The following is a 12,061-nucleotide window of genomic DNA, read 5'->3' as shown; positions in this document are numbered from 1 at the left end:
TTTCAAAATTATTTGCGCTGTTGTATATGAAAACAAAAATGTTGAGAACTATTTTTGTTCATAAGTTTTCACTCAGATTACTGACATGTGTCATGTGTGGTTTTGAAGAATACTTCAAGTTAATATATCTCTACCAGCAGCTTCATTTTTTACCGTCAAAAAAGTGTTCAAATCGCTATAACTTATTATTTGTTTCTCAATATATTTTTTCAATCGTTTTTCCCAAGTTCTCAAAAAACTATTCTATTTTCAGAACCTGCGTCGATAATGATCATTGATAAACTGGTTTTGAAGATATTCTTTTGTTCTTTAAGGGATCGATATCCGCCATTTTGGTTTTAGTCAATTTATCAAAAAAAATTAGATGTGGACTATACAATGTTTGGTAGACTCTTTTCCACTACCCCGAACGCCACTACCCTGAACGCCACTACCCTGAATGCCATTACCCCGAACGCCATTACCCCGAATGGGTCACTACCCAGAACGCCATTACCCGAATAAATAGCATTTTGAGATCAATTTTAAAAGAAAGGGTGAATTTATTATGAAAAGAATAGGTATAATATGCTCAAACTAAGGATGTAATAAAGTCTCATTTTGGACGCTGGCACTCCCCATATAAAACCATGAAAAATTTCTGATTAGAATTATAGCAGGATTACCTTCAATGAATGTCTTAAGGATGCCCTGCTTTAAAAAAAAGTTGTTCTATACGACTAGCGTTTAGCTTATCCAACGAAAATTTAGAAGAACATCCTATTTAAGAAAGAAGGACACATTTCTGGTGAAATGCTTGCAGCTATGGCGTGAAAAATCACTGAAGCAACGTGATGCTATGGCAAAACCTATATTCATAAGAAAGGAATATCTTTGTTACAAAAAAAAAATGAAATATGATCACCACCAAGAATACCGGTGAGCACGCAGCTGTTCAGTAAGGCCATACTAAGGGTTTTGGGTTCGAATTTTTCCGGGACGGATCTTACTGCATTGAAAAAATGTTGACATCCCTGCGCGTAGAAAAATGGTAAATTGACAAGGAAAGTCCTCAGTCAATAAAAGGCTTATGTTATTAAAAGCACATTCCTAATTTCATAACGCTAAAGGGGGCAAACAATGTGGTTGTCCTCAAACTGTCCTCAAACAATTTCTATGCAAAAATTGTTACGGGTGGGTGTCAGAAATGGCAATTTGTGGCGCTATGTAATTTGTGAATGAATCCGTGAACTTCGAAAGTGCCTACTGAGCTGAGAAACAGCCGCTGTCTGAGAAAGAAGAAGAAAGAAGAAAGTTGCCGACAAGATATTTAGAAAGAATAGCTTACATATGGAAGAAGGGAAAATATATGATGAACATTTTATCGATGAGTTTTATGCACCATTAATTAACTAGTTTACATTAGAAACATATGCATGGATGGTCAATTCTTTATAACAATATGGTCAATATTTTAACCCAAAAACAAGGTACTGCAGTGTATCTCATATTATTCGGGGTAGTGGTGTTCGGGGTAATGGGATGGAGCCAATAGGTAATATGGAGCTTCCTTGAACAATTCATACAAAATGGTTTCTTCCAAGATATCTCAAACTTACAAGATGATGTTTCTCGAAGTTTTCAAGATCCTCCTACGGCCAAAGTTATAAAAGACTCTGATAAACACAAAGTTTTCAGATACATAAAAGTGATCATTGAGATCTTTTTCGTTGCAATTCATATTCACGCAGAATGAAAAAAACTGTAATCAATTGTGTTCACTGCCAATCGAAGGTTATCCAAATACTCATTTGAGTACAGGACTTCAGATCGATACGCGTAATCAGCGACCTTTCTGACGTTATTAAATAAGGTTTACAACAAAATTTGTCCTGTCAAGTTTTGATTTCGACAAATTTATTCAGAAATTACTGCAAAGTAAAGACATTCGAATTTAAAGGCGTGACCACGATCTTTCGGAGGTTAATGACTAATGTTCTTTTTTTACTTAATCGTTTATTTATTAGGCTCATGTGCCATTAGGCATTACGGAGCCGAGATCTTTGATTTTATTTACAAATTCATGGTGTTTTCTTAGCTTCCTATGTTAGCTTTGGGGAACCAAAAAACTCGCGGTTTGGTCGAGGTTAGGGGTAACAATAATTTCAAGGAAGGGATAGGACAATGGGATCGTTCCGTTGACATTTAGCAGCTTTAAGTTGTGGCGGGTTTGCTTTGATGCTGGTCGAACGTTGAGAGGACAATGACAACCTGTAAAGATACAAAAAGACGGGTTTCGAAGGGACATACATGACATTTTAGCGTTTAGCAACGCCATCTTGACTAGAAAACCGTAGTGATTGGTAATTATTTTTGACCAGGGTTCTGAATTATCGTACCAATGATGCGAAATCTACGATTTTTCGCACGTAAGGAGAATGCTTTTTCGCTTCCTCACGTGAATATCTTTTTTCGCTCACACTTATTTTCCCTAGAGTTACGATGGAGGATAACCGAAAATCATTCCACTCCGGGGATAATTTCTTTTTCACCCCATCATATTTTCGCTCACCAACTTCTCCCGAGAATTATCACTATGTGGATAAACAAAAACTGGTGCCGCCGATTGGATTCGAACCTAGAACATAGCTAAAAACAGCCGCGATGCGTGCACGCTATCCATGCTACCACATCAACTTGACGAAAGCAGCAGTTAATTTGATGCATAAAAGCAACTGCTGCTTGTGGCGATGGACACATGAAAAGTTCTCCATGGAGAGGAGAATGATAAAATAAAATTCTCACAGCTGTGGAGTTGTGCCATTATCTATTTTCGCTTTGTTTTGTAGACGGATAATTTCGCAAGGCAGCTTTTCGCTGAAAATTGTGGTGATGGAGAAATCCATTATCGTGAAAGTGAGTGAGAATTCGGAAGCTTGTGTTTGACTTAAAATTACATGTAAAACTTTAAAATTGATTATAACATTAAAATTTTAGAACCCTTGAAAAAGGTCCCAAACGGATCGAAACGTCGGGAAAAATAAAAAATAGCGTTTTTAATTCCCTGAAGACTGCTCAGCCAACATTGGTACAAGGACACAAGGTGGACAAGTGGACCGACAATAAGGGGACTCAAACAATGATATTAGCTTGTTTTAAAAAAATGTTCATAAGCTTCATGTACACAAGATCAAGTTTACCCAGCACATCCCTAATGCCTTCCTTTTCTGGTTTCCCTTGGGCCCTGAGGGATGCACAAAAATTAGATCTGGCAATACCGTATTCGAGGCACTTCCAAACTACGTGGTTGATATCTTGGTAACCTGCACCGCAGCTGTAGTGATTGCTATCTGTGAGCCCTATTCTATAGAAATAAGAGCCTAGAGAGTAGTGGTTGGACATAAGTCGACACATTACCTCTCGACTTAAGTCCAACCCCTTGAACCACGGCTTCTTCGATAACTGCGGGAGAATGGAATGTAAACACCTGCCCAATTCTTTGGCATCCCATTTTTGTTACTAGCTGATCAATGCATGTTGACGAGCAATTGAAAAAAAAATCATTGAAGGAGATTTGTCGGTCATAAATATCACCTTCCATAGCGCCCACCTTGGCGAGCGAGTCCGTTTTCTCATTGCTCGACATCGAGCAATGTGAAGGGACCCAAAATCAAGGCGATAGTATATGAATAATGATTAATGTTCATACTCACACAAGTATCTACAAGTTTAACTGATGATCTCCTGCAAATGATCGAGTAAGGGTTGTACCCAATGAAACGCTTTAAACCATGTCTTACTCATATTTAAGTCCAACAACTGTGTGATGTTATCCAAGAACTCTTTTGAGAATGGAACTTTGGAACTACAGGTGTAACCAGTTATCTTTTGAAGGTTACTGAAAAAGGTTCATACTCCAGCAGTCTTAAACAATCATAACTTTACAATTATTAGGTGAAACGAATATGTAAGGCACTCTTAGAACACATCTGAAGAATTCAGACCTACAAGTGTTACCAGTAACCTATCTGATGATAATGAATAAGGTGTACAGCCAAACAGGACTAATGAAATATGTCATATCAAGTTTTGAGTTAAAAAATTGTATCGCTGTTCCAAGAACTTCTTTTAGTAGTGGTCTTCTAATGTACAGATGTAACCAAAGATTTCTCAAAAATTTGGGTACGAGATCCTTATTCATGCGAGGCAAAAATCAGTGAACACAACATGTTGTTCATACATTTTCTTCAGATTACTGGTGATGGTTTTGAATCCGAAGACATTTACTCAAAGGAGTTATTGGATAACGTTCAACACTCGTTGAATACAAACCCAGGCAGCACCTGTTATGTGAGCCTGTAAGGAAAGGACTCCTTGAAGATCTGAAGACTTGTATTCCAAGGAGTTGAATAGCCTTAATTAGCCGTTAAATTCAACACTTGGTAGATCTTAGCTTCTATGAGTCTTTATGAGTATATCCATTGTTCGATCTGTTCTGAAAGATCACTTGTTATACTTGTGGATCTCATGACCAGTAATTAAAAAAAAATCTTGAATAACTCTTGGGACACTCGTTGAACTAAAATCTTGATAGAATATAATTCATTGAGTCAATACTGTATAAGCCTTATACGTTTTACTTGCAAAGATAATAAGTTACGCATGTAGATCTAAAGACATTGACCCAATAGACTGGCCCACCTCAGTATGGGAGAAAAATAAAGTTGTATAATTCCACGGGGCACCCGCCAGGATTATTCTTTAGGGTTAGAGGAAGACTTCCTGAAAGTTTCAGCTCATTTGGACGTTCCATGAGCTGGCGCAATTGAATTGAAGTTAATATGGGATTTTCAGCTCCAACATATAGGAAACAGCACATCATCTCCTGTTTGAGTCAGGAAAATTGTTGATCGCGTTCAATTGAACCCAGAATGTCAAAAACACTACTTGATACTATAGCAAACAATATTGTAGAAGGTTGTATGATGATTAAAATTGATAAAGTTGGTGTTTTAACTATCTGAAGTAGATTTGCAATATTGCTTAGTATTCCTTCAACTTAGCTGGGTGGTAGCCACTAAGCGCATCATAGCCACCTATGACGCTGGGCGAGCTGCGGCACAAGGTGCATGCACATGTGTGATTGTACGGGAGTGCTGATCTAAGCCTAACTTTCAACAACTGAAAGCTTAATGAAAATGAGCTTAAATCCAGATACAACCTTCGGCAACTATGTTCATTAGCGTATCAACTAGTGAATTTGTCATTCTAGGCTCAATTGAACGCGATTAACTAATGTACGACACGAAACAGTGACATAGGGTCAATTTTCAATATATTTGAGACGAATATTCCATACAAACTTTGAATTGAATGCGCCAGCTGGGGGAGCAACCAAATGAGTTGAAATTTTGAGAGAGCTTTTTTCTTATCCTAAGGCACATATCAAGGGGGTGCCCCGTTGAATTTTACAATTTTTTTGTTTAAGGGCCAGTCTATTGACCCAAGAGAGATCTTGTACAACATTAAATGGACGTTGAAATTAAAATTGAACTGAATTTTATTTGTGAGTGTAGATGTTTGAACTGAATTTTATTTGTGAGGAAGATTACTGATTACGTTTGTAGGCCTGGAAGCTTGTATTCTAAGGAGTAATTGGATAATTTAATATAGCTGTTGAACACATCACTTGACAGAAGTGATTGTTCGAAATGTTCTGAAAAGCAATCATGGGAAAATTCACTCGTTCACCCAATCGCTACCGATGAACAATAGCAAGGTATCTGCTGCCACCGAATGTTCAGTGACAGCCAAACGCAACTAGGGTGAGCGTAATCCCGGCGAATAACAAACGATTGAGGTAAACCGAAAATCGAAAAACACACGAAGTGGAGTGAGAATAAATCCGCTCGTAACTGAGAGACACGAAAGAACGCGTTCAGTATTCAATCACTGAATGCATTCAGCTGAATGAACAGATTTCCACTCACTGGATCATTCCGCCGGGTGTATTGTCATTCAGTGAGCGCTCATCATCACTCAAACATGAATGCCACTCCAACGGAATTGAAATAAAAAATAAACATACGTTACTGCAATCGGATGCCTTTGGCACACGAAGTCGGTAATCAATAATTATGTTACCGTTTTTGCCTTACTTGTCACTCAGCGAAGAAGCGCATTTGTAATTGAGTTTGGCTGGAGAAACGGCAACCTCGCTCTTGACTGCGTGTGGAAGAGAGTGAAGCGAACGCAAAAATCGAGTGAGTGTTCCCATGCTTGCTGAAAAGTCGTTCGTTACGCTTGTGGATCCCATGACCTGTATTCCAAACAGTTTTTGGACAACCTCCTTACTTATGGTTCTACAAAACATTTGGTAGAATATTAAAAAGTGTCAGATGCCGTTCTGTCGAAAGCCATTTTGCCGAAAAGGTCTTTCAGTTGAATTCTTAGCCGAAAAATGAAACTAATGAGAAACTATGAATAGCAAGTCGGATACAAGATGTGGAGTCCATATCTCGTCCAGGATGATATGAGCTATGTGTATATAATGAATGAAACCTTGCAGAGTACGTGTTCTAGGATAATGACATCCCTTCCTAAGTAAACATTACTCCAGGCCACAACATGCAGATTGATGAATAGTACCCATGATTATTTTATCATTATCAATTGAATGAAAATCTTACTTGTTAAAGAAGGTAAAATCTATGATGAAAGGATTAGAATTCATAACGTCAGCCATCATTATGACAGTTTTACCACTATGTAGAAATTGAATGCAGCTATAACGAAAATAATCACCGTCTTGAAGAACTGATTGTGACTATCAAATTTAAATTAAATATTAAAAATTTACGAAAATTTCAAATTTAAATGTTAGTTGCTTAGGTCTTAATAATTTAAAGAAGTGTGCCTCTCGAAATAACTGCCCCACGTTGAAAGAATACTCCCTTCTGTTTTCGAATGTAATTTCCTCGACCGCTAGTTTTCCGAACATCCATTTTCCCCGAATTCCATTTCTTCGAACAACCCGTTTTTCTTAAAAGAGATACAGTTCAAAAAAGGGCAAGAATAGTCTTCAGTGACAGCGTAGTGTACTAGAAAGAACGATAAGCAATCAAAAGCAGGTGATATATGGTCATTCTCTTCTAAATACATATAGTCAAAGATGTCGAGGTTGGTGCAACTTTAAAGAACCGCTCGTTTACCGCGGTGAAATATATGAACATTTTTCGGGGATACGAACGATTTTTCGGGGAAATGGGCTATTCGGGGAAACTGGCGTTCGAGGGAACGATATTCGGGTAACCGACATTCGGGGAAAAGTAGCACATCCGGGCAAATGGTGTTCGGCCAAACAATAGTCAATCAAACGACAGTCGGCCAAACGACATTCGGTCAAACGACATTTGGCCAAACGGTATTCGGCCAAATGTACAAATACCATCTGAAGTCCTTTACTACAAGGAGTTATTGGTAAAGGTTACTCGTTATGCTTGTGGATCTGATGATAAACATATGAAACCATAGAATATATCTTAATGAGTCCATAGGGATATTATCTTTATTCATAATCCTTCGAAAGAACAATGATTAAAGGAGGAATTTCTAGCTTGCAGCCTTTAATCCTTAATGAAAGTACAAGACAAGAACTCTGTAAACCAGCTATGATTCATGTAACAAATTTTCAGTTTTCCCATTAAAGAAGCCAAAAATACAGTTGCCCAAATGACGGACAGTAGAAATAGAGTGGAGAAATTCCTGCAATACTTAAGTTAAGTCGATCCTTGGCTAAAATCGATGATTATGTATTTAGTTTTAGAGGCCTATTCTCAAAAGAGTGAAGAGTTATATGAATATTAATATTGTCCATCAATGTGGAAGATCACTTGTTACGCTTGTAGATCCGAAGGCCTGTATTCCGCTGAGTGCATAACTAGCCTACAACATTAAGGTAAATCAGCATATAGCTTACATTTAGTTTATCACAAGCTTTCTAACAAGAAACTTCTTTGACCGTTAAGAGAACTGATGGAGCAATCTTCTATGGTAATTCTGAATAAATCAATGGATGGTTTCTTAAAAATATCAACGATCAACCCTCTATATGCTCTAGGACAAATTTCCGTGAGTGTTCCTGGAAGTAATTCATAAGCGTCAACTCTCGTTTTTTTACTTTTCCGGTGAATTCCTTGAAGTTTTATACACACAAACACGTCGGAGCACTTCAAAAACATAACACAGGGTCAGGGTCTCCGAGAGGGATCTCTCCTGAAATTCTTGTAGAGATTTATCTGCCAATTCTTGAAGAAATTTTTCCAGCGATTTTTCAGAGTATGCTTAGACAAACTTCTCCAGAATTTGTTCCAGGACTTCCATGAGAAATCCAAAACTACTGCCTCCATTAATTTCCTCAAATATTGTTTTTTCTCCAAAGCTATCCTAGAATTTCCTCCAGATATTTTTTCCACTGCTCCTATAACCGAGTTCTCCAATTGTTACTGCAGGAGATCTTCTAAAGATTTCCACAGAATTTCTCCTGAAAAAAATACTCAAAGTTTTATTTTAGAGTTTTTGTTTTGGGATTGTTGGGAATAGCTCAAAGGTTTTTTTCAAGAAACCCTGCAAGAATTCCTCCACCTGTTCATGTAAATACCTTCAAAAATTCATCTACGTTTCCTCCCAGGGATCCAGGAATTCCTTGAGGGTTTCTTCGAGTAAGTATATATTTTTCTAGGAATCGCTATAGTTCTTCTTCTTTCTGGCGTTACGTTCCAACTGGGACAAAGCCTGCTTCTCAGATTAGTGTTCTTATGAGCACTTCCACAGTTATCAACTGAGAGCTTTCTTTGCTGACTGACCATTTTTGCATATGTATATCGTGTGGCAGGTACGAAGATCCTCTATGCCCTGGGAATCGAGAAAATTTCCTTTACGAAAAGATCCTCGACCAGCGGGATTCGAACCCACGATTCTCAGCATGGTCATGCTGAATAGCTGCGCGTTTACCGCTACGGATATCTGGGTCCCGAATCGCTATAGTGTTTCACCCAAGTATTATCCAGTATTCAATTCAAATATTACTCGTGCAGTTTTTTCAGACATTTCTTAAAATGTTTCCCAAAAATCATTCCCATGCAATCTTAAAAAGTGTATTTGAGTTTTCACACCAGTTAATACTACAGCAAGTTTCCAAACAACTCCTCCAATCAATCCTGCACAATTTATTTCGAGATTCTGTCTAATTTTTTCGAGATCTTTTTTCGATTATCTCAGCAATTTATCTATGAAATCATCTAAAACTTCTTCGAAAGTTCACGGATTTATTTTTCAGAAACGAATTCTTAGCGTTTCTCTGGAAAATTCCTGAAAAAAAACTTCCAAGACTCACTTCAGAAAACCTCATAAAGAATGAATTTCTGTAGAAATCTTAGAAGGAATCTCAGGAGCAATAGCTGAGGGTATCTTCAGATAAATTTCTAGTTGAAATCTTATATTAATCCTAAAATACAATTTCATAGGAAATTCCTAGAAATTTCTGGAGGCATTTCTGGAGAAGTTCTAAATTGAATTTTAGAAGATGTTCTGGCCAGGAATATTGGATGATGTCCCAGGGAAATCTATGGGCGAATCACTGGATAAAATCTTGGAGAAATTTGGGCTTTCTTGAAAAATTTCTCAAAGAAATTTTGGAGGAATTTTGATAATTTGTGAAATAATCTTTGAAGAAAGTCTATTTCTGTTAAGCTTCTTAGGAAAATTAAGGTTAAATTTTTGAGATATCCTAAGCAAAGTTGTTGGATAAATTCCATAGGAATATTCGTGGGGAAATTCCTTGGAAACTAATAGCTAAATGAAAATCTTTAGAAATTTCCGTAGTAATATTCGAACATATCTGAAACAATTTCTGATGGAATTCCTAGAGAAGATCATGAAAAAATACATACAGTAATACGAGCAGTAATACTTGACGAAATATCACGAGGAATTCTGAAAAAAAGCCTTAGATCTTAGAGAAATATCTGCTCTGAAGGTATGAAGAATCCAACTCTTATTTTATGGCTCCTTTTAAGTTTTGTTTTATATTCTTTTTTTGAATCTTTTCGGCTTCTTGTTGATTCCATATAGGTTTTTTTAGGCGACAAGTTGGTATTATCATATTTTTAAGGTACTCAGTCACTACCAGCCCTGTAAAGACGGAAAGCTTTTTTGGTCTTATAGTAACATTCAATATTTGCCAACGTTTGTCCTACCAATGGTTTCGAATGTGGACGCGCCTCTGCCCCTACCCATTACGTAAATAGAGGTTTCAGTGTACTCACTTTTCGAGTCAAGATGCATTTCAATATAAACTTCTTCGAACAAACCATATCGCTAAAAGCTATAGATTAGACGAATCGCACTAAGTCGACAAAATAAAACATTGTGCATTTGTCTGTTCCGCCTTAAATAGTCGAAAACTGACATTATTTCTATCTTGTCTATGAGTAAATCTTTAGCCGCTAACCAAAGCTAATTGTTCGCATCTTCCCTCGCCCACACAGGTCCAACCGGCGCTGGAAAATGGTCCCAAGTTCGGCAGCGCCTGGGACTGCATCGGCTTCACAACGGCCCCGATCTGGTCCGGTTTGTTCGTGACATCGTTCATGGCCGTCGGGCTGGCACTGGCCATCTGCGCCATACTGGACATCAAACCTCCGAACCGGTTCGAGTCCCGCACCGGAAAGCAACTCACGTTCACCGTACAGGAGTAAGCAGGACCACCCCCCAGTGGCCCGTGGTCAATAGCTTCTAACCTTTTAGCGACCCGCATGAACAACCTTTAGCACTACATTGAGGGGACGCAGACGCGTACGAGAGCCGACTGAAATAACGAAGAAAATAGTGTGTAGTAGCAAAAGCCAGGAGTTAATCACCTGGTCTACCAGAGAGGGTACATGGCGATTACCGTGGGTCTTGATTCAACGACACAGTTTACAAACGCCACTGCTGTTGATGCGTGGAGAGATTAATAAATAGAAAATAAACCGCTCCCTCTTGAAACCGCCAACCAACCAACGCCGCTGCTTCGGAACTAACTAACCGGGGAAACTCTCCTGCGTTTCCACTAAATCAATGCAAATAGCTATGCAAAGTGCGTTACGTACCGCCAATCTTGTTTCAATAGGGTACGACTGGATGTAAAACTTTTCAATAATTGTAATTTTTATCACTTTATTTTTTTGTTTGTTATGTTTTGCACCATGACCCCACTTTTAGATAACTTTTGTTAAAGTGATCAAAATAATATTCTTGAGAAAGCCCTTTCCGAAGAACGCCAGATTGAGTTCTTTTTTCCATAATGATAACTTGGACTGGGAATAATCCAAGTTAATCATATATTTCAATTTTGATCTCTTTAGGTTAATTCTAGTCACTTGGGAGACCTTTCAAGACGACCTTGAAGAAACGTTCAGTTTTGTCGTCATAAGTGAAAAAAACTGTGCTTCTTCTCTTCAAGCAATTTGCGATCTTTAAGAGTTTCCGTCAAAGCTCGACAGTCTCCTTGCTTTACGATTTGGAAGGAAACCTTGATTGCCCTAATGGAGTTGAAGATCTCCTTCCTAAATCTTCCTAATTCGGAACAACTGACCACGATTGGCGGCAGCCTTAGTTTTCTCACTTAAATCAACAAGCTTGGACCATTAGTTCTCAATAATTCTAGTATTTTCTTCTGATTCTCTCATTTGTTTCATACAGAAAATATCATAAATTTTATTTTGAAATTACTGAAATTCCTTCTGTTTCACCCTAGCCCTCTCAATCGTTTGACATCCCTCATATGCATCGCACGGGGACATTCCCGTAGCACAATGACAGCGTTTTATGTCTTGATTTTACACTCGCTACTGGTAGGTACTCGCCTGTGTAAAATCTATATGTGCGAGAAGCTCATTTGCATTGATCCTATCCTGCAATTGGCACCGTCCCCTCTGGCTGCTAGTGAAACTTAATCGATACTAAAGTTCAACGGTTTATTAGCACTTTTCCATGTTCCGTTCAGCGCGCGCGTTTGGAAGCAGTTACGCGTTGATGAGCT

General features: G+C 38.1%; 1 protein-coding gene across 1 annotated transcript in view; it reads left to right on the top strand.

The window, feature by feature from the left end:
• The window catches only part of LOC5580171, a 42,999-nt gene extending 31,754 nt beyond the window's left edge, over positions 1–11,245 (top strand). The window contains exon 4 of the mRNA XM_001655530.2: positions 10,527–11,245. Coding sequence (XP_001655580.2) covers positions 10,527–10,736 — 210 coding nt within the window. The 3' untranslated portion in view covers positions 10,737–11,245. The remainder of the gene's footprint in view (positions 1–10,526) is intronic.
• Positions 11,246–12,061: the final 816 nt, after the last annotated feature.

The sequence above is a fragment of the Aedes aegypti genome, chromosome 1, assembly GCF_002204515.2.
Source record: "Aedes aegypti strain LVP_AGWG chromosome 1, AaegL5.0 Primary Assembly, whole genome shotgun sequence".
NCBI classification, from domain to species: Eukaryota; Metazoa; Arthropoda; class Insecta; order Diptera; family Culicidae; genus Aedes; species Aedes aegypti.
This window is presented reverse-complemented; position numbering and strand designations above follow the sequence as displayed.